Genomic DNA, 22,739 nt, shown 5'->3' on the forward strand with positions numbered 1-22,739 from the left:
TGGAGTGGACATTGAGGCCCAAAGACCAAACCCCACAGCACGGGCAGAGCCAGGGTTTGGACCCAGGCACCTGGGCTTCAGAAGCCGAGCCCGGAAACTCTAGCTACAGCACCTCTTGGGCTGGGGAGCCATCCTTTGAGGTAGATACTCTTGTCCCCTCCATTTTCCAGAGAAGGCCGCACAGCATGTCAGTGGGGGAATCAGGATGGGTGAGCCTGGCTAGTAGTTTGCTTCCATATTAAACAATTTGATTTTCCTTCCATCGAGGATCCCTCCCCTACCGCCATGTAGGCAAGAACGTTTGCAGAAATAGCTCTTGCTGTCCAAGATGCGTTCAGTGCACTAAGAGTTTATGGAACCGAATGGGCAGCCAGTACTGATGTGGCCGGTGGCACATACTTAAAACCCTTCCTGTGTCCGCCATCCTCCCATTACTGCCCCCCGCCCTGCTGCCCTGGAAGTGGTTCTGTGACCCCATAGTCTGATGGCTGCATGACTCTAGTTCTTCTCCCTAGCCAAAGGCCCCAAGTCAGGAGATGGCCACTCTCTTGGGATTAAGGGCCCTGTGGCCAGGTTGATGCCTGCTCCATGGGGAAGAGAGGGGCCCTGTTCCCAGCTGCAGGGTGGTGTGCAGTCCTGGCCCTTCTGGGCGAGCTGGGGCTCAGGTGGGGCACACAGGGTCTGCCATATTTCTTCAACGCCTCCTGTGTCCACCGAGTCCCCGATTGGTTCTCCCTGGGGTGGATGCTGCCTTTCGTCCCACGATCGCAGCTCACTTAAGAGGACTTAGTTTGAGCAGAATGAGCTGGAAAGGCATTCCAACTGCATCTCCCCTCCCCCCACCTCCCTCCCATCAAAGATTGGGCCCCCTCCTCCCAGAAAGCCTCCAGCAGCAGAAGGCCCCTCTCATCTTCCTGCATGTGATGGAAAATGTCTTTCGTCTTCATTGCAGGCAGTGCCCTCGGCGGGTCAGAGCAGCTCCAACAGGTACGGAGAGAAACAGCGAGGGGCCTCCTCACCCCCTCCCCGCCCCCACCCAGCCTTCCACTGCTTGCGCTGCCCACCCCCGCCACAAGCCAGGGCAGGGGCACCGAGGAAGCAGCCGGGAGACTCTTCCCCCAGGCCCAAGCTAGATTCACGCTCCTTTCTCACTGAAACTGCCCACGTTTTTATGGGTTTGTTTTATGTGAAAAGTTGGCGAATCTCTGGCGAGACACATGCTTGTAAAAAGCGAAAGCAGCAGCCTCCGAGATGGTAGAGCAGATGTGGGGAGCAAGGAGGGGACGCTGTGCTGCAGGACGGACCGGGGGGTCCACACCCCACCAAGACTCCAGGAGGCGAGGGAGGGGCCTGGTGACTTGGCCCCTCCTGATGCCCTTCTCTCTAGCCTAGAGGTCTGTCCGAGGGGGAGCATGGCCTCGCAGGCCCAGGGATGAGAAGGTGGTGGGTGAAAGGGAAAGCTCGTTTGTTGTTGGTCTCGGTGTCCTGCCCCCATAAACAAGGGGCACCTTTCAGGAGGGGCCTCCATACCAAATTAGGTCACCTGACCCCCCACCACAGCCCCCATGGGGCACGCAAGCAGGGGCGTTTGCTCTCCTTGACGGATGAGGAAGCCAAGGCTCAGAGAAGCGAAGTGACTTGGCCAAGCTCACACAGCGCCAGCAGGCTGGCACCTCCGTGTGCCTTACTCCAAATCCCGTAGCCCTGCCCCCTCTCCCCACTGCCCATCCAAGTACATTCTTTCAAAAAACCATCCTATTGATGGCGAAGCAGTCGTCATTCCCCAAGGCCCTGCTGCACCCCACTCGCAGCTCTGGAAGCTGTCTGTGTGATCTCCTGCAGCCTCACGACTTTATGAAGTCTTGTTGTCATTGTTTCGTCACCCCATTGGATAGATGGGGACCCTGAGGGACTAAGGGACTCCCCCGAGTCACCCAGCTAGTGAGTGAGATTTGAACCCACGCTGTCCCAATTCTAGGGACAATTCTAGAACCTGCTGCTTGCACCGCCTTCCCACTGCTTTGGGTCTGCCCTCATGGGATCTTCTGTACCTCTGGGGTCCCTTCGGACTCTGGGATCCCCTTGGGTTTCTCACAAGCCCCTCCCTTTCCCCTCTGTCCCCCCTTCCCCCCCCAGGTTGCCTCTGAAACGCACCTGCTCACCCTTCGCTGAGGACTTTGAGCCTCTGCCCTCCAAAAAGGCCAAGGAAGACGATCTTCAGAGAGGTACCTTCACTCCCGGCCCATCCATTGTCAGAGCCCACCACAGAGTCCCCAGCTCCCCATGAAACAGGCCCCAAAGCCTCAAACACCTACCGGGGCCCAGGCAGCCAGGGCAGCATCCAACCCAGCAGAGAAGGCGCGAGGGGCTGCCTCACTCCTCAGAGCTGGAGTTGGGCCAAGGCTTGAGGGTGGGGTGGGGGCTAGGGGGAAGCCCACGGTGCTTGGAGAGAGGTCCATGGAGCTGGAGGGCTTCTGCCTCCTCTGGCTTTGGTAGACATGGGCATCCTGTGGCAGCTGGCAAAGGCAACAGGCTCATTGTGTTGGGCAAGTGCCCGCCTTCTCTGCTGGGGCCGAGGGTGGGGGGGATGGAAAAGAGTTGGGTTTTCATACCTGGCTTTCTGGCCTAAATCTGTGACTTCCTGGGAGAGGGGGGTATGCCCAAACCTCTGGGAGGCTGAAGCTGATTATCAAGAAGAAACCAACCAGCAGCTAAGATCAAAAGCTTTTGGCAACCTTGAACTGAGCCTTGTACTACACTTGTTTTTTTGTTTTTTGTTTTTGGGGGTTTTTTTTTGCACTTGGTATTTAAAATGTCATGTCATTAATTCCCCAACAACTCTGTGACATAGAGGGCAGAGCCACCTCCATTTCCCATTTGGATAAAATGAGGTTCAGTGATGGGAAAATGTCTTCAAGGTCACCTAGCTGGCAGGCGGTAGAGCAGGGAGGGATTCGAGCCTGCCCAAGTCAGCCCAGTCTGAGTGCGGGACCTGCAGAGCTGGGTGGTGTTTCCTATCAGGGTCCAGACCCTCAGCAGGAATTTGCCCTTTCTGCAGACATCAGCCTTATGGTAAAAATAATATTTGGGCAGAGGGAACACCTGGTTGGCTCAGTCTGTTAAGCATCTGCTCAGGTCACGATCTCAGGGTCCTGGGATCGAGTCCCACATCGGGCTGGCTGCTCAGTGGGGAGTCTCCTTCTCCCTCTCCCTCTGTGCTTCTCTCTAATTAAAAAAAAAAAAAAAAAAAAAAAAAAAAACCTTAAAAAAATAATATTTTTGAAGATTCTCCCATCCCCTGAGATATATTCCCAGGCTCATTTGTCCTCCCCTTACCACTAAAACCCACCTCTTTGCCTCTCAGTTCTGTTGTACGTGCGGAGGGAGACTGAGGAAGTGTTTGATGCTCTCATGTTGAAGACCCCAGATCTGAAAGGGCTGAGGAATGCGGTAAGAGGCTCTAGGACCCCCTGCCCCCAGCTCTGGCCGGACCCCCACTCTGTGTTCCTGTCCCCCACCCCTCACGCCACAGTTCTGATTTCATACAGGAAGGCTCTGAGGAGGAATACGCTGGAACCGTGGCTTTCTGATGGTCCACCTGTCCCACCCCATTTAGGGGGGGCCTCCAGGCCTGGCTGGTGGGGGCGTGCCTCTGTGATGTTATCTCCCAGCCAGAACCCTGGCTCCACCCTGGGAGTCACACACACCATAAATCCTCCTTAATCTGATGGCTGCTGTCTGACAGGCCAGAGCTTTTTGTTGGCTTTGCAAACCTGTTTCTGTTTTAATGGGAATGAAACCCCAAAAGGCAGGCCCCAGAGATACTCTTCTTTCTCTTCCAGGGGGGCCTCATTCCTGCAGCTTGTGGTTGGCTGGGGGGCTCTGGGGGGTGGGGAGTGGCAGCGAAAGGTGGTGTCTCGGCAAGGAGACCTTCCCCAGCCCTCCCCCAAACTACCAGAGAGCGGGTGAAACAGCTTTGAATGAGACCCACAGCAGCTTTGTGGCTCAGCAAAGAACTGAGCAAACATGAGCCTCCACCAGGGCCAGCTGGGCTTGAAGGCTGAACCACACAGGACAGCCAGAGGGTTCCAACATGGTGAGGCGGGGAAGGGAGAGTGAACCAATAGTGACACCAGCTACCTTTGACTGAAGACCCACTATGTGCCAAGCATTTTGTCAGGCATGCAGCATTTGCTAGCTTACCAAGATTTCCTAACACCCCCCAAAAGTGGGTACTGTTATTATCTGTTCATTTTCACGAGGAAACAGCCTCCCAGCCATCAGGCGACTTACCCAAGTGGGTAAGTGACAGAGCTGAAGTCCAGCCCAGGCTCTCCCCACTCTGCGTTACCCTCCTGGTCCCTTTACAGATTGTCCTCCCTGCTTGGTTGGCACCAGCCCCAGAAGCTGGCCTCACGAAAGTCCAGTAATGTTATCTGAACATTAACTCAGAGTCTTTGGGTTGGACCGTACCTAAAAGGGTCCCCATCTCATATTTGAGCTCTGTTCCCAGTAGCTCTTCCAAGTGGATACCCACTCTTGACTTGTATACTCCCAGGGATGGAGAGCTCACCACCATACAGGGCAGCCTGTGCTGTCTTTGTGCAGCTTATGGTTAGGAAGTTCCTGAGTTCTTCTTTAGACTAAATTGAGATCTTTTTCCTGGTAGCTTCCAGCCATATCGCCATCCACGTAAATAGTCTAAGAATTTTTCTGGCTCAGAGGGATCTCTGTCAGGACAGAGAATAACTGAGAAGCTGAATCTGATCCTCTTCCTAAAAGGCTCAGAGAGGACCTAAGCCTGAAGCCCTTGATCAGGGGCTCGCTGCCACTTCAAGGCAGGTAACAGCAGATAGCAACCTCTGACTGAGCCTCTCACCAGGGTGAGACCCTGGGCTGGACTCTTCGCATCCTCTTCTCAGTTCCTGAGCAGAACCACACTGTGTGGACCTCCTGTGCTTGCTCCCGTTTTATAAACGAGGAAGCTGGGGCTCAGCAACGTAAGGGGACGCGCTCAGAGTATGCGCTCCAGGTGGTAGAGCTGGGACCAGACCAAGCCTGTCAGCCCCAGAGGTGACTTCCGGCTGTCTGGGGAGAAGTGAGCTCAGGCAGGCCATTCACAGGCCTCTGAGCCTCGGGCTCCCCATCCGCAGGATGAGCACTAATGTCCTGGGATGTGATGGGGCAGGAAACCTGGGACCTGGCTGGGCCTAGGGTGCGTGGTTTATCCTCGTGGAGCCTGGCATTCTCACCCATCCGATGGGGTTCGTCATGCCTGCCGCAAGGGGGACACTACCTGGGCGATCCCCCTCATGACGGGACAGGAGCCTCCCCAGGGCTCCCCTTCGAAAACAACAGTGACCATTTATGGAGGTCTTCCTCACTCCGGGAACTGCCCCGAGGGTTTCAAACAGGCCAGTTTGGTCCCTTCCTCTAGCACGACTGTCTCCACCACTAGCTCACCCAGAGTCGGCAGCTGCTGAGTGGGGGGCTTTGGGCACTGGCTTTGGGCAGGGGTTGGGGGACCCGAGGGACGCTCTTTGGGATATAGTACAGTCACGAAACGTGTAGTCTGTCAGGGGTTTGCTGTGATGCGGGAAGGCTTATAACATACGACGGGAAGTAAGAAGGTTCTATAAAGCTATCCATGTGAAAGGTAAAAAATCTACACTGTGGCCCAAAGATGGGAGAGAGTGCACCCACATGTTCATCTCTGTGAAACAGGATTATGGACAATTGTAAACTTCTTCTTCGCATTTTTCCACAGTAGGGATGTATATTACTTTTATTACCAAGAAGTAGAAGTCAGAGTATGAAAGGCTGGAAAGGATCCAGTTTGGGCAGCAGATAACAACCCCCTACTGCTCTCTTCCAGATCTCCGAGAAGTATGGCTTCCCTGAAGAGAACATTTACAAAGTCTACAAGAAATGTAAACGGGGGTAAGTGCTCAGAACAGCTCTCCCTCCCGTGACCCCCTCGCGGGCCCTTTCCCTCTGAAATGTTGGCTCAGGGAGCTCCCAATGCGTTGGCTTTGTGGAGAGTTCAAGGGCTGTGCAGTTGGGCCGAAAGCCCCCAGTCAGGCAAGGCCACTTGTAGAGACCAGACACTGACCAGCACCAGGAAGGAAAGAAGAGGCAGATGGAGGGAAGGGTCTTTGTAGAGACCACAGGTGGAGGCCAGGGCAGGCCCAGAGATCAGAAGAGCCAGACCCAAGTCCAAGGCCATGGGATAGCCAAGTCATTTGATCATAATGCTGGCAAGAGTGACTACCATTCCCTCGTCCGCCTACCGTGTGGCAGATGTGGGACTACACATATCCCACTTAACTCTCACAGCCGCGCTATGAGGTAGACACCGTGACTCACACTTCACAGATAGGGAAACTGAGGCTCAGAGGTGCTAAGCAATATTCGGGAGCAGGAACAGCAGAGGGAAGGCCAGGAGGCCGAAGGGCCCAGTCGCGCTGCCGCTGGTTGAGTCAGGGGCCCAAGGAGAGAGTGGCTGGGGAGGAGTCTGGAAAGGGAGCGGTGACCGGTGAGGTGACCGGGTGTGGTTTTGAGAGAGCCCCCCACCCCCACCCCACCCCCGGGGGTGCTCCACAGGCCTCCACCTTCAGGTCTGGATGAGGCAGGAGGGAACAAAGCTTTACCTTCCAGAGGGCGGGGCAATGTGGCACCTACTGTGGGTCTCTGGGGATTAGTGCTCAACACCACTACAGCACCCTTGGCTACCTGTCCTGGAGAGCCCTTGGTGGGGGAGGGGGAGATGGAGGGTCACGTGGTGACTGCTTCCCCTCCCCCAGATTTTTGTCCCCTGGTCAGAGCCAGTGAACTGGACCCTCACAGCCCTTGCTAACTGAGTCCCTGCACCAGCCCAGCATGGGGCCTCCAGGCCAGTGAGGAATTGTTGCATCAATTTTGTGCCCAGAGGATGCACTCTCAGGGCCCTGCCTGCAGCTCAGACCCCGTCCTCCTGCTCATGACCGTGTAACTGCGGCTACACTTGCTGTGTCCCCGGGAAGGTGCTTGGGCACCGCCCCGTGGCTACTGTCTGCGGGCTCTCCTTCTCAGAAGGCTTTGCAAAGACAGGCAGGCTTTGTACCCAGGCGCTGCCCCATCCAGGCAGGCCCAGGGGCTGGCCCCCCACCCTCCCTCCTCCTGTGGTTCCCACCCAGCCTCCCACAGAAGGGCAGCGGGGGAGGGGGGCTGTCCTGCAGCCCCTGGGAAAGGACCCGTTTGGTTTTGGTTGTATGAGTATCTAGGGTTTTGGGTGTTTTTTTCCTTCCAAGTTTCGGTTTCAGACTGGGACTCACACGCTCTCTGGAGCGGAATCCTCCTCGCAGAGGGCAGGCTCCGCTTTGCCCGGACAAGCCCAGCCCCACTTCCCCTACGATGCCCGTGCTCGCGCCCCTGGCTGCAGCCCCACCTGTCGCCGGCCTCCCTCGGGTCCCACCGCAGTCTGGGCCGAGGGGCTAGGAAATGGGTGTGTGTGTGTGTGTGAGAGAGAGATTTGGGGGCAGGGAAATCCTACAAGGATGCCTGGGCCCCACTGGCAGAATCTTTCTCTTAACCCTCAGCCAGCTGAGGGCACTATCAAAACACTATCAAAATCCAAATTTTAATAACTCCCATGTGTGGAGCACCTTCTGTGTGCTAGGCTCTGGGCTGAATAACTCCCCAGCGTCATCTCATGGACCTTTTGAGTTTGGTATGGAGTTCTGGATTTTTAGAGATGAGGAAACTGACGTTTAGGGAGTCCCAGGGTCCAGCGAGTAACTAGCAACCTGTCTAAAGCCTTTGCAGGCACCCACTATTTTATCTTGCCTCTTGCTTTTTCCTCTAACCACTAAGCAATGTGCAAGTAAAGGCCGTAGCCAGGCCTTTCATTTGCTTGGCTCCATTGCCCAGGGCGTCGCTCAGCCACCCTTCAGAGGCACCCTACACCCCATACACACCCCCAACCATGAAGCCCTCAGGCCTAGGGTCATCTGAGATGCTTAAATGAGAAGAGTCCGCAAAAATAACCTTTTGGGAAAGGAGAGGCCAAAGTCATCTGCCGCCTCCCTCGGCATCACACTCGATTCCAATCGGCGGCCTCGTTTATTTTCACAGAACCCTCCTGAAAGTCCTGTGGACAAAGGTAGATACAATCAGCTTTACAAGCACCACTGAATGCTTGAAAGATGAACAAATACATTGTTTGTCTGGTAGCCGGCCAAGGGTTTCCGGCAAACCAGGACAGAAGACAGCTAGAAGTTGGCAAGGGACAAGAGGCCCCTGTTCTGGGGCAGTGGTTCCCAGCAAGCCCAGCTGCTAGGGCCCACTTGTCACTGCCCTCGAGGGGGAAGGGTCTGGGGTCTTGTCTTGGGTGCCTTGTATGGAGGTGTGCCCTCTGGGCCTGCTGGGAGCTCTGCTGGGGCGTGGGTGGAGGCGCCTTCAAGTTCATGCAGGCAAGGCACTCGGTGCCCAGCACCCAGAAGCACCCCGGAAATAACACTATCAGAAACCCACACAAACCTGGCCCGCTGACCCAGCACACACCCCTCTGGCCCAGCCTGCAGCCCCCAGACAGAGATCCCTCTGTGAGATGAAGGAATGGCTGATGGGATCTGAGAAAGTGGGAACCCGTAATTAGACCCAGCAGTCAGCACCCTGGCCTGGGAGCCTGAGACCAGCCCTGCTTCCAGAAAGTAGCTGTGTCTGGCTGCAGCGGCTCAGAGGCTGGGATGTAGGCCAGAGGTTTAGGCTCACTGCTTCAGCAAGGTCTCCTTCCTCCGGACCTGGGGGATGACAGGGACAGGGCTACCGCCTCCTGTGGGGGTGGGGTGGGGGGTTCCCCTGGAAAACAGACAGCGACCCGTCAGGAGCAGCTGAGACCCGTAGCCCCCAACTCCTGCCCCACTTGAAACTGAACTCTGAACTCTCATCTGAACTCTTCCCCCAGGCCTGGATTTTGCCTTTCTCATATACGCCGCTTCCTAACTTCTATGTATAGGGTTTTTGTGTTTTTCTTTCTAAAAAAGTGGTACAGTGGAAAGAGACAGAAGTCCGGACGCAAGTCCCAGCTCTGCCGTCTGTTAATGGTGTGACTTCAGGCAAATGATTTCTTCTCTGAATCTCAGCTTCCCCATCTATCACTCAGAGTAATAAGGTTCTAAGGATTCCTTTTCTCAGGCCCTACTAGATTCTAAACTCCTGGAGGGCAGGGTCTGGGATCTCTGAGTGGCCCTTGTTTTTGTTTGGAGCAGGGCCCTGCTGGTGGAGAGGCCTCAGTCAATGCTAGTGTGGGGGATGGGGTGGATGGGTGAAGACACCCACCTCCATGACAAAGGGGACGCTGATGGGGTTGGGCCTGAGAGACCCTTCATCAGGGAGGCGGCTGCCAGCGGGGTGCCCTTCAGCATATACAGTGGCTTTGACGCCCTGCGTAGGGCCCAGTGTGGAGGCCCTTTCCCTCTTGGGTTGGCCCAAGTCCCTGCCTAGAGAATGTGGGGAGAGAGGGCTGAGCCCTTTGAGACTCTTGCTCTGCCAGTGAGGTTTCAGCTTTGTAGGGGTGGAACCAAGAGGGCGCCTCGTGTGGCACCTGCCGCTGATTCAGGCAGGCCTACCTGAGCGACACATCGCAGCCTCTTAGCGCAGCCACACCACGCTGGTCACCCCACCAAGCCTCTTGCGCTTGAACTCTCACTCCGTGTCTGAGTCCTCTCTGTCCCGGGGACAAAGGAGTACTGCATCTTCCCCAGTCAGTCTGGTGCCATAGGGGCCATGACCGGAGGTGTGGCCCAGCCACTTGGGGATCATGCCCTCCACCTGTGTTGTCACAATGGTCAGGAGACCATTCATGATGTGCCTGAAATGTTGGGGGCACATTTGTAGGAACCGGTACTGTCATCCTTACCATCCAGAGGCCCTGAAAACAAGGGGCCTGCTACATTCTAGACGCATCTCCTCTTCTCTTCCAGAATCTTGGTCAACATGGACAACAACATCATTCAGCACTATAGCAACCACGTCGCCTTTCTGCTGGACATGGGGGAGCTTGATGGCAAGATTCAGATCATCCTTAAGGAGCTGTGAGGCCCAAGCCTCCACCCCCTCAGAACCCCTGGGGTGGGCCCCAGGCAAGGAGCCATCTGGGAAGTGGCCCCACACCGCACACAACCTGTCTTCGTGCCTCAGTGCTATTACTTGAATGCCCTCACATTGCAAACCCACGGATGCCAAGTCAGGAAGGGACCTGGGAAGAGTCCTGACCTGAACCCCAACTCATGCTTGAATCTACACCGGATTTCCTGCCGGCGCCCGCCCAGCCAGAGTCAACGCCATCTTGGCTAACATCCCCACAGCCTGCCTCCTCCTCAGAAGAGCTTGTCCTTTCAGTCCATCTCCTGGTTGGCTGTTCAGATGGTGGAAGCAGACCCTCTTTCCCAGAGCTTCCTTGACTCTTATCCAGCTTTCATTCTTGACTCTTCTATCAACTTCAGACCTTTGGTCAATTAACTGGAAAACTCTCAGTTTTCAGTACAAACAATTTTTAAATGTTACCAGAGAGGAAACACTCTCTTTCTCATGGAATTCCTCGGTAGAAGATGTAAATAATCGAGCTGATTGATTGGAACAAAGAGCTGCTCTAAGAAAAACAGCTTCCATACCTGTTCCCTCATGTATACATTTCTTATTTACGATTTTCATTTATGTTATATATATAGAAGTATATATTGTATATACATGCAACATTTTATATTTTTCATGGATACATTTTTATCATTTCAAAAAATGTGTATTACACATTCTTGGACCTTTTTTTTTTTAGCTGTTATTCAATTATGCATTTTGTATACTCACATGGTATTTAGTAATAAAATTCTACGTATGTATTATTTCAAATACTACACTTGTTCCTTCTGTGAAAGTCTTCCCAGGAGGAGAGGGTGGAAGCTGATTAGACCCACTTCCTCCTGTCCTGTGGGTAGTTTACCCTGGACTCCAAGGCCGGTGGTGCATGCTGGGCACTGGAGAAGCAGAGGTGCCCCCTGGAAGCCAGCGGGATCCTGATGTCGGCGGGATCTCTGTCTCGCACAGTCCCACAGACTGAATGTTCTGACCTTAAGACCATTGACTAGAAATGGAGAAGTCCCAGGAAGGTCCAGGATGGCCTTGCCAAGGACCGCACAGCTGGGGCCAGTAGGCAGAGCCCAAGGCTGGGAGCCACATGACCTGAATTCTTGTGCCATTTCTGCCACCACACTCCGGGCCAAGTCATTGTCCCTGCAGCTGACTTGGTGGCTTACAGAAATGGGTGCTCCCCTCTCTTCCCAGCTCTGCGGCCGTGACATCATGTTGGTCTGTGGGGGGAGTATTTACACCCCAGAAACCGACAAGTTGTCAATTGTGGGTTTGTAAAAACCTACAAAGCAAGGTTTTTATTTCCTTTGGAAACAGTGACACATGAGAGCATCCTTCCTTCCTTCCTTCTTCCTTCTCTCCCTCCGTCCGTCCCTCCTCTCCATCTTTCCTTCCTCCACCCCTCCTCCCCTCCCTTTTTTCTTCCTTCCTTCATTCCAGCTTCCTAGCACACCACCGCCTATAGGCCTGTTTCTTTGGCTTATGAATGAGGGACATGGATCTCCATGGGACTTTATAACTATCATCGTGAGAATCCCAGAGCTGATTGGGGGGGGTCTCTGAGGCCCCTTCGATGTGGGGGAGGAGACAGCTGCAACCCCTGAGGACCCTCCTGACTTCACTTATGGCAGATCAGCTTTTCGCCATTTACACATCAGTGTTTCCCGTAAGCTTTTGTTTGAACAAAACTTTTAAAACATTTGTAAACTACAGATGCCTCCAAGAGCCCCTCAGCTCCGACAGTCAGAGCCAGTGGTCCTAATTCCCGCCACACTGCCTGGAGTCAGGGCTGAGGCTAGGACTAGGGTCAGGCCAGCAGATCTCAGGCACACAATTTAGGAGGAGTCAAGAGCCCAGCAATTAAGATAAACCAATGCAAAGTTTTGTTTGGTTTGTTTTTTTATAAAGGCAAAAGAAAAAAAAATCCATGATGAACAAAAATTTGATGCCTGGATCAGTATTCCTGGTGTCTCCTGGGGCCTCAGACCCCCATACGGCTCACATGGCACAGCTCAAGGGACGCTGTAGGCATCCAAGTGCCTGCGTCCATTCGGGCCTCAGTACGGCTATGACGTCACCCAAGCTGTCAGCGCAGGACGACGCAGGAGGAAGGGAAGGCTGGGTGTGTGCGGAGGGTCAGCACCCTGCCAGGAGCACCGGGGGTGCTCAGCACCTGTTCATTTCCTTCCTTCTTGAGCTTCCTGCCAGCTCCCCTCCCAGAAGCAGCTGGGAAGCAGGCAGGTGGCACTTCTCCACCTTGGTTTGCCCCTTAGAATCACCTGGGCAGATTTTACCCCTCTCCCCAGTGCCCAGATCCCACAACCCGGAGCATTTCTTTATCTATTTTTTTATTTTATTTTATTTGTTTGGGGGTTCCTGGGTGGCTCAGTCATTGAGCACCTGCCTTCGGCTCAGGTCATGATCCTGGGGACTTGGGATCGAGCCCCACATAGAGCTCCCAGCTCAGCAGGAAGCCTGCTTCTCTCCTCCCAATCCCCCTGCTTGTGTTCCCTCTCTTGCTGTCTCTCTCTCTCTCCCTCATTCTGTCAAATAAATAAAAAAATCTTAGAGCAAAATAAAGTAAAATTTTGTTTTTAAGTAACTCTATACCCAATGTAGGACTCGAACTCACAACCCCGAGATCAAGCGACACATGCTCTACCAACTGAGCCAGTCAGGCGCCCCCACGCTGGAGCATTCAAATCAGAATTTCTGGGGTGGACCCAGACCTCAGAACTTTTTAAAGCCCCCGCCCACCCCACCCCACCCCTGGTGATTACAGTGTGCAGTCAAGGTCAAGAACCACTGCTCCAGAGACACCGTAATTATATAGGCCTTGAAGCCTTTATCATCAGCCAACAGACAAGGAATTCGTATCCGTGCAGAGCCTGCCACAGAGCTCAGGAAGGGAGCCGGGCAGCCCCACGCCCGCCATCCAGCTGCCGCAGGAAAACCACCAGGGCTCAGTACTCCTTATCACAGCCACCAGATGATGAGACCAGGGCTGTCCGTGCCTACAACGGCCATTTGGACCTCAGAGAGAGGCCTGCCATCCGAGAAGTCAGGGGCCAAGGATGCCTCCTGAGCCCAACAGCTCTGTTCTAGGACTGTCTTTTGCTCCAAAGAGTCAAAGGGGGAAGGAGTAAAGGTAAGTCCTTTCCAAACGGGAGTCACTTTGGGAAGGTGGCCGTCTGCTGGTGGAGAGGGCGTCCCCTGCCTGGTGGTGTTCCCCTGGGAGACAAGCACCCAGTGAGGGGGAAAGGGATGGAGGAGGAAAGCAAGTATGATGGAGGAGGAGGAAGCAGGAGGAGGGGGGGGGGGGGGGGAAAAAAAAGGGGGGGGGGAAGGAAGGCAAATAGGAAAACAGCGGATGAGGGAATAAAAGGCAGGCCAGAGTTCAGTAATTAAGTATATTTATCGGACCCTCGCTACCCTGAGTGCGGTCCAGGGACCAGCAGGATCAGCATCGCCTGAGAGCTCCCTAGAAATGCTTATGCCTCAAATTAATACAATGTTGCATGTCAATTATATTTCAATTTTTTTAAAAACATTGAGAATGATGGGGTGCCTGGGTGGCTCAGTTGGTTAAGTGACTGCCTTCAGCTCAGGTAATGATCCTGGAGTCTTAGGATCGAGTCCTGCATTGGGCTCCCTGCTCGGCAGGGAGTCTGCTTCTCCCTCTGACCCTCCCCCTTCTCATGCTCTCTCCCTCTCTCTCATATTCACTCTCTCTCAAAAAAAATAGATAAAATCTTGGGGCGCCTGGGTGGCTCAGTGGGTTAAAGCCTCTGCCTTCAGCTCAGGTCATGATCTCAGGGTCCTGGGATCGAGCCCCACGTCAGGCTCTCTGCTTAGCGGGGAGCCTGCTTCCCCCTCTCTCTTTGCCTCCCTCTCTGCCTAATTCTGATCTATCTCTGTGTGTCAAATAAATAAATAAAATCTTTTTAAAAATTTTGAAAATCACATGCAGGCTCCCAGGCCCCACCATAGACCTACAGAATTTGGCTTTTAATAACAAACTATCCAAGTGACTGGCATGCACATTAACATTTGGAAAATACTTTATTGAACAATCAGTGTGGGAGCTCCTGGGTGGCTCAGTGGGTTAAAGCCTCTGCCTTTGGCTCTGGTCATGATCCCAGGGTCCTGGGATGGAGCCCTGAGTTGGGCTCTCTGCTCAGCAGGGAGCCTGCTTCCTCCTCTCTCTCTCTGCCTGTCTCTCTGCCTAATTGTGATCGCTGTCTCCAAATAAATAAAATCTTAAAAAAAAAAAAAAAAGGATCAGTGTGTCCTAACCCTAACTAAATACATTATCATCATCATGCTAAGAACATCAATACAGATACCAAGGCCCAGACCCTACCTCAGATCAATTACATCAGAACTCTGAGGGTTTGGGCCTGGGCAGCCTGTTTCTGTAACAGCTCCCAAGGTGATCCTAACATATGGCCAGAGTCTGAGAGCTAGATATGGTCAAGACAGACCCTCTGAGCTCAGGGCCTCAACTCGTCATGTATTCAACAGAAGCCAGATTCAGACTGGCCAAGCACAGCCCTGCCATTTTTTCACAGAATTCCCTCTTTCCTGATCCCATGTGGAGGGCGCTCCTCTGGAGAGACAGCCCTTACCTGCCGGTGCTCAGCCCAGCTGCCCGAGGGCTAGAGAGACCTGACTCGTTTTCACATGCATTTCCCAGCCTCTGCGCACAGAGACCCCAGGGCTGGTGGCACCCAGCCCAATCATCTGCTAAAGGTCCCCCAGGGTCAGAGGGACCTAAAAACCAAGGCTTTGGGGTCTGGCCCCATTGTCCAGAGTCTGGGGTCAAAGAAAGGTACAACATCAAATGCCAGCTTCAAAAGGGTCTTCCAGAACTTCTACAACCCAAGTGGACAATGGATGGCCAGCAGAAGTTTCCTTTAGCCTCAACAGAAAACTTCAAGTTGAAAGATGGTTGTCTACATCTCCAGTCAGGAGATTTCACATTTTGAGGACTTCCAGATTTCTGTTGAAACTCTGCAGATCTGGCCACAGTTAGCTGGATACTTACTAAATGTCCCTTTAGACAGGCGGCCTTGGACCCCCCTCCCCATACCGGCCTTACCTACTTTCCTCCACGCACTACCTGCCCAGCCCCTGAAAGTGTTGACCTTGAGCCCCGGAATTCGAATCCAACTCTTTTCCCTCAAGGAAAAGCTACGGACCTGACAAGAGGGGAGCCCAAGCCATCCTGCCTCGAGGTCCTGCCTTTTGTGGCGCTTTGCCAGGAGCTCCAGGCCACCTCCCGCTCATCTCAGAGCAGCGGGCACTGGTGGGAATCTGGGGTTCACAAAAAGGCCAGCTTTCGTGAGATGCAAGAATTCAGTTTAATTGGATGTGGTATTCTATCCGTTTCCCCCCCCACTTCCTCCCTCCCCCAAAGGGAGGGCCAGTCAGTGGCCATTCGGACAGAAAAACCGTTCTCTGGTCACAGGGAAAAGTCAGAGGCGGAGCCCAGGGAGTCAGAGGCCTTGACTGTGTGTGGAGCAGGGAGGGGGCTGCAGCAGAGCCTTGCTCTGGCAGACGTGAACAACATCGGTATTTGGGGCAAGTGCTCAGTTCCAGCTCCCCTTGGTTCTTTGGGAACCTCTTCCTTTTGCCAGGAGGAAGCCAATTTGGCAGGCCAGAAAAGATCCACCGAAGACTGTGTCAAGCTGGAGCAGCAGGCCTGGAAGGAGACAGAGGCCAGGCCTGGGGACAGGGAAGTCCTGGGGAAAGCAAGGACCCACAGGCACCAAGTGGTGTGTGGCCTCCCTGGCCCTCAGAATCACAGTTTCCAGGGCCCTGGTTCTGGCAGCCTCCTGCCCACGTGGGCTGCCGAATACTGAGCCACCCAGGGGATGCGGTGGCCCCTCCGGAAGGTGGGTAATGAGCAGAAGTGACCACAGTGACTGGCTGCTGTGCTCTTCCTGAATGGGAGACACAAAGATCTAGCTGGAGGCGAGGGCCCAGGCAATCCTTCCGTGTCTATCACAAGCGCCTCTGGGCCTTCCCAGCTCCGGAGACTCCAGGGGAAGTCTGGGGGTCAAGGCTGAAGGATGCCAGTGTGCCTGGGCTGCGGTCCTGTGAGGTCCATCCTGCAGGTGTGCTCTGGAGCCCAGAGCCACGGCTCAGCATCAGGCCTCTAGACAGGGAATCTGCTGTTGGCCGCCTTCTCGCTAGAGTCTGAGCTCAGCAGCCCCTTACATCTGCGGGGAGGCCCGCAGAAGCCAGCATGGACTGCTTGGCGAGGTAAACAAGAGAGGCTCTGTCCACTCCTCATTTCTGCTCAGGAAACCACTGGAGTCAGTAGATATGGACGTCCAGTCTCCAGGGGACAGCTCAAGACAAGGACAAATGCAGGAGCCCAGCTCAGTAGCAGCTGGGGCGGAGCGGAGGGGCGCAGAGCTGCCCACAGGGAGTCATCTGTCGTACACGAAACGGACATTCTCTGAATGAACGTCCCAGGGATCCTGGGTGGGGCAGCTGGTGGCCAGGGTCCTCCCTGAACTTGTGTGAGGGCCCTACAACACCGGGATCCATTTGTTGTCCTCGTTGTAGAGAAAGGACTGCTTTCCAGGGAATTCCGGCCTGTACGTGGCTGTGAGGCAAGAGAGGGAGAGAGAATTAAAAACGCAAAGCCCAGCTGCTCCAGCCCCTGGCATTCTACATCAGAGCTGGCAATGCTGGGGTAGCCCTGTCCTGCCCCTGCGTGTCACACATGGGGAGGCGGAAAGGGGAAGGGCCTGGCCTGGCTGATGCTGGACTTGAACTCTGGCTTTTGGCCTTCTTTAACTCCCTGCAACTTCTTTAACAGAAGAAAAATTCACCAAAGAGTTTTCTATCAGATTTGAAAAAACAACGGAGTAAAGCAATACTTTTAAAGAAGCCAGGTGTCAACGTGGTGGGGTTTTGTTTTCATTTCGTTCAGAAATTTCCAGAAGGGGGCGCCTGGCTGGCTTAGTTGACAGAGCCTTTGAGTCTGGATCTCTGGGTGGTGAGTTCAAGCTCCACACTGGGTTTGGAGCCTACTTAAAAAAAGAAAGAAATTTCCAGAAAAGTAAAAGCCATGATGACTGCAGCCACGTTTTCTCTAGGAGATCAGCGGCCAGGACCACACCGGGGTGAATGGAAACTCCCAAGAGGATGCTGATTTGGTTATTGGGGGTCCAAGCCCCCGGGAGCACCAGGCAGCCCACCGGAAGCAAGAAGGCAGATGTTTGTGTGGGGCTTACTCCCAGCACCCCCTCCCAGGGAAGCCCACGCTGCCGGTGATCCTGGCAGCAGGAAGTGGCCTGCGCCCAGGTGCCAGGTGTCCCACACCATGTGCTGCAGGGAGGAGACCCCCAGGAAAAGCTTCTAGAGGCCTGGGCCACACACGTGCAGTCAAGGATCCTCGCTGGGCCCCGGGCCTCCTGGAGCCCACCGTGCATATGGAGCTAAGCTCTGCCTGAGCTGACCAGTGACCCCCAGGTCCAACCTCTGCAGTCTTCTTGACTCGATTATCCTTTGTTTCTACATTTCCGAAGCTCTAAGATCTGCTTTCCCTGTCCTGTCCACCCGATGTTCTATGCACTCGTATGCCTGAAGGGGAGGGTATATCTCCCCTACCAGACTGACATCCCTGGTCGTAAGCACCGAGCTAGGTGACCTCTGTCTCCTCAGGGTGGGAGCCTCACCAGTCCTCACTGAAAGACTGACTTACACAGACCTGTGGCCCCCTCAGCTCTGCCTTCCTCCTCTCAGGCTGCCAGCCGGCTAGCACTCCTGTCTGTCCCCAGGTCCACCAGCTCTGGCTGACATCAGGGGGTGGCAAGTGACTGAGGGGCTCTAGGAGAGCTATGAAGAGGTCAGGGAGTACAGAGACCAGCCGCTAGAGAAGGTCCCTCACACTGTTAACTTTTAGGTAGGTCCCAGAGGTGACAGGGTCCCCCTGAGTCAGCCATCTGGAAAGGGCACAGACCTAGATAGCTCCCAGGAACGGTCCCAGGGAATAGTCCCTGGCATGCCTTGTCACAACAGGGCACAGAGGGCATGGAGGGGAAACAGCCCATGGCTCTGTCTGCCCCTCCCTCACTGTGGCTCAGTGCACACCTTGCTCTCCAGGCCTTCCCCAGCTGTCAAGCGATTCGGCCAGACCAGGCCAGGGGGCTAAGCATTTCTAAGAACACCCAAATGTTGGACAATCTCATAAAAGCTATGGCCCCTTTCTCCAGAAATTAGTGTCTTCATGCTCCAAGTCTGCAGGGAATTTCAGGGTCACAGACCCCTCTAGAGCCCATCTCTGAGCCTCTGGGACATCCATGGTCATTGGTTATGAATCTCTGGCCTGGATTAACTCTAAGACACCTTCCACCTTAAAAAGAACAAAAACAGGAGTGCCTGGGTGGCTCAGTGGGTTAAAGCCGCTGCCTTCGGCTCGGGTCATGGTCTCAGGGTCCTGGGATCGAGCCATGCATTGGGCTCTCTGCTCAGTGGAGAGCCTGCTTCCTCCTCTCTCTCTCTCTGCCTGCCTCTCCACCTACTTGAGATCTCTCTCTGTCAAATAAATAAAATCTTTGAAAAAAAAAAAAAGAAACAAAAAAACAAAAACAAAAAATCTTCTTTCATACTCCAAAAGTACAAGCTACAAGGTCTTCCAGATGGACTCAAGCCTCTGTAACCTGTTTGGCAAACAGCCCATAAATCAGTGACATTTGATGGCCCAGGAATGACAATTCCAGATTTGGTTTTTATAGCATTTGAAACACTCCTCTGACCTGGGCCTGGCAGGCCTGACTGGGACGGGGCCTCTGTCCACCGGCTGGTGTTGGACACAAATGCAGCACTGGAGATGAAGTGTCTAGGGGGCCCTGCGTAGTCCACGATCTCATACTGCCCAGGGCCCGGGAGGGGCGGCTTCGGGGGCAGGGGCAAAGGCTGTGCAGAGAAGTTCAGGATGGGGTTTCTCCTTCAGAAAAAAAAAGACAAAATGTAAAGCTAGCACTCAAATAGTCTATTGGGGAAATGCTTGTTTTTAGGCCAAGCCAAGACCTGGCCCACACCAACGTATCCGCATGGGGAGAGCACAGGCACCTGAAGGCCCAGGCGGAGCAAGTTTCTGGGGCTCATGAGCTGGGGGCCCCCGGACCTCACGTTTCTCTTCTGCACAATGGCGGTTTCATGGCACCAGCCCTAGGGAGCAAGGACGTCCCTCAAACAGTGGGCAGGGCAGGGCCCAGCACAGAGCGAGAACACAGAAGGCGCATTGGAGGTGCTGCTGCTGAATGGATCAGGAAGTGGGACGAAGCCTCCTGAATTCCAGGGATCTGCCCTTCCATGACGAGCAGATCTCTAGAGACCTGGGTCAGCATGGACATTTCAGGATCTTTCTAGATCTTCCCAGCAAGGCAGGATACGGCAGTGAACAAATACTTGGTTGGAAATCAAGAGCCTTCTGCCTCGCACTTACCACTCACACTGGAATTGTTCCTTTCCGAGTTGATGACCCTTGCCCTTCAGGAAAAGGAGTCTTTTAGGTCCATCATTGAGAGAGTACATGAAAGGTGAATGGGGGGCGCGTGGGTGGCTCAGTGCATTAAGCCTCTGCCTTCAGCTCAGGTCATGATCTCAGGGTCCTGGGATCGAGCCCCACATCGGGATCTCTGCTCAGCAGGGAGCCTGGTTTCCACTCCCCCATTCCCCCCCCCCCCCCCCCCCCCCCATTTGTGATCTCTGTCAAATAAATAAATAAAATTAAAAAAAAAAAAAAAGAAAGAAAGGTAAAGGAACGGCGCCTGAGCCCTAATTCTGTCATGAATCCGCTCTGGGCCTCAGTCTCCCCATCTACGAAATGAGGAGATTGGACACGATAACCTCTAACCTTCCAGCTGCAATCATCCACCAGGCCGTGGTTCGGAAAGGTCGGCCAGTTGCCCAGGGAATTCTGGGATTGTTCGGGGAATCACAACCCTCTCCCTGCCATGCGATGGAAGGGCTGCCCACTCCCACCTTTCACCTGAGGCTTCGTCTAAGGTCTTTCACCAAAAGGGAAGGGAAAGTCCTCACAGCACTGAACAGCCACCGGAGACTCACCCCAGCTGGAAGGCCGCCCACCCAAACAGAGGAGGGGACCGGGATTCCCGGTCACTGCTACCCTGCTGCCCTTTGGCCAACACCTTTGGAAGTGAGGGCATTTTTAAACTCAGAGACCTCAAGGGGACCCAGCGATGTCTTATCCAGCCTCCTCATTGTGCTAAAGAAATTGGTGCCCAGAGAGAGAGAAAGCGAGCCGCAACCCCCCCACCCCACCCCAAGTCACGGAGCCCATTGGTAGTAACGCCAGCACTGAACTCAACTCTCAAGGGGCTAGCAGTTTGGGGAAAGCATCACGGCAGAGGGGAATCTTGGAGATTTAGAGCCACAGACCTGCATCTGAATTCCAGGAATCCCACTTACTGGCTGTGAGACCTCAGACCAGTCCCTTGACCTCTCTGTGCCCGCAGCAAGGAGGAATGGCACCCTCTCTCTATAAGGCACTTGGTGAGTGGAGCCCACAGTAAATGCTCGATAAAAGCAGATGTTGTAGGAGTGCCTGTGTGGCTCAGTCATTTGGGTGTCTGCCTTGGGCTTGGGTTGTGATCCCAGGGTCCTAGGATCGAGTCCCCCATCGGACTCCCTGCTTGGTGGGGAGTCTGCTTCTCCCTGTTCCTCTGCCTCTCCCCATACCAGTCATGCTCTCTTTCTTTCCCTCTCTCAAATGAATAAATAAAATCTTCAAAAACTAAAAAAAAAAAAAAAAATTTTAAATAAAAAAGCAGATGTTGTTAGTGGGATGATCAGAGCAAGCCTTTGCCAGCTGCTTGGTCTCAGGGGAGCAACGGAGCCTCAGGAAGAGAGCCTGGGGGTCCCCTTGCATAGAGTCTCCCTGAAGCAGGCTGGCCGCTCCCACTGCCAGGCTGTTGGAAGTCATCGTGAATTGACTTGGGGCTCGCGTCTCACGCAGAACAGCTGGCTGGGATGCTTGTGCTTAGAACAAAGGTGCCCACAGGAAAAGGAGAATAAAACCATGCCTCTTTCTTCCCCTCCAGCCTACATGGAAGAACAGGTTATAGTGTGTGATCAACCACCTCTCCCCTCAGAAATGAAAGCGGGCTTCGCCTTGTTCTGGCTTGTGTCACCCCTTCAAAGCACCCCCAGAAATTTGATGAGTGTGGGACCGTCATCACTGAGAGACAGGCTTGAGTCCTAAAAGCTGGAGCTGGAGTGAGCCAACCACCGCATGAGGTCACCCCAGCGGTCTAGGTCATCCCTAGGCCCCATTCATCGAGACGGCCATGAGGTGTCTACTGTCCTAACCGGGAATAGCCTGCAGGAGGCGGGGCCAGTGTCTCATCAGAATTTTTTTTTTTTTTAAGATTTTATTTATTTGGCAGACAGAGATCACAAGTAGGCAGAGAGGCAGGCAGAGAGAGAGGAGGAAGCAGGCTCCCTGCTGAGCAGAGAGCCCAATGTGGGTCTCCATCCCAGGATCCTGAGATCATGACCTGAGCTGAAGGCAGAGGCTTAACCCTCTGAGCCACCCAGGCGCTCCTCTCACCAGAATTCTTGGCAGGAGGGCCTAGAGAGGTCCCTTGCCCTCCACCCCATCAACCGTCCCAGCGCCGGCAGCTCAGCTCTAGATCTTTAAAGAGTGCCAGCCACGTGTGCAGCCGTGTGCCAGGCACTCTGAGGAGTCCAGACTGTTCTGTGCTGAGACACATACCCTGTATGTTCCCAAAGGTTTGGCAATCCCCTGCTAGTGACAGTCCTGGCTGGTGACAACTTAAGAAGGTATAGGTTTTGCTCCCAGACAAACTTGGGTTTGAATCCACACTTCCCCATCACTAGCTCTGTGACCTTAGAGAAGTCTCAGCCTCCCTGAGGCTCAGTTCCTTCTTCTGTGACATGGGGCATAAGAATACCTTCCGTCCAGGATTCTTATGAAGATTAACTAGTACTTCACTTGTATTATTTTTTTAAAGCATGAAATATTAGAATAGAGATAAAAACATTGCACTGGGTTGGAGGGGCAGAAATTCCAATTAAGTGAATCCCGAATTCTACCCTAGATGAGCTAACATTTGCCCTGAAAGGTAAGCAGGAATTCTTCAGGTAGAAAAGGGGGCATTTACCGCAGAGTAAACAGCAGGGACAAGATCATGCTTGAGGCATGAGCTGTAGCTGTATGTGGCAGGAATTGGAATAAGGGGGCAGAGGCCACTGAGTCTCCTAGATGGCCTTCAGCTCTCCATGCACCCATGATTTCTAGAATGTTCACCTGTTTCTGACCATCCATCCTCACAGACCCCGATGAGAAGCTAGAGGAATAGCTCCTATTTATGGCCTCTCAATTCAGCCTAACCCCCGACGCCCCTTGCTCCCATTTGACCTTCCAGAAACCCCCAACACAACACTGTTCGACCATTCCTTGACTTTGCCTGTGCTGTTCCTTCTGCCAGGATCTCCTCCTTTCCCTGCAAACTCTGATCATTCTTCACATCTCACATCCTTCAGGGAAACTTCTGTGGCTACTGCCCTCCCCATTCCCCACCGCCCTTCCTGGGGCTCCACAGATCAGC

At 53.9% G+C, this 22,739-nt stretch overlaps 2 protein-coding genes across 3 annotated transcripts in view; one reads left to right on the forward strand and one right to left on the reverse strand.

The window, feature by feature from the left end:
- The window catches only part of GRHL3 (grainyhead like transcription factor 3), a 22,128-nt gene extending 11,619 nt beyond the window's left edge, over nucleotides 1–10,509 (forward strand). Inside the window, exons 11-15 of the mRNA XM_059375389.1 lie at nucleotides 953–987; nucleotides 2,137–2,225; nucleotides 3,365–3,450; nucleotides 5,876–5,940; nucleotides 9,963–10,509. Of these exons, the coding sequence (XP_059231372.1) occupies nucleotides 953–987; nucleotides 2,137–2,225; nucleotides 3,365–3,450; nucleotides 5,876–5,940; nucleotides 9,963–10,077 (390 nt within the window). The 3' untranslated portion in view covers nucleotides 10,078–10,509. The remainder of the gene's footprint in view (nucleotides 1–952; nucleotides 988–2,136; nucleotides 2,226–3,364; nucleotides 3,451–5,875; nucleotides 5,941–9,962) is intronic.
- A 4,775-nt stretch (nucleotides 10,510–15,284) lies between these two features.
- Nucleotides 15,285–22,739, reverse strand: part of STPG1 (sperm tail PG-rich repeat containing 1) — a 48,674-nt gene continuing 41,219 nt past the window's right edge. For both annotated transcript variants that reach the window (XM_059375392.1, XM_059375391.1), the window contains 2 exons: nucleotides 18,900–19,090; nucleotides 15,285–16,741 (listed from right to left, as the gene is read on the reverse strand). In XM_059375392.1, the coding sequence (XP_059231375.1) occupies nucleotides 16,665–16,741; nucleotides 18,900–19,090 (268 nt within the window). In that variant the 3' untranslated portion in view covers nucleotides 15,285–16,664. The remainder of the gene's footprint in view (nucleotides 16,742–18,899; nucleotides 19,091–22,739) is intronic.

The sequence above is a fragment of the Mustela nigripes genome, chromosome 14 (genome assembly GCF_022355385.1).
Source record: "Mustela nigripes isolate SB6536 chromosome 14, MUSNIG.SB6536, whole genome shotgun sequence".
Lineage (NCBI taxonomy): Eukaryota > Metazoa > Chordata > Mammalia > Carnivora > Mustelidae > Mustela > Mustela nigripes.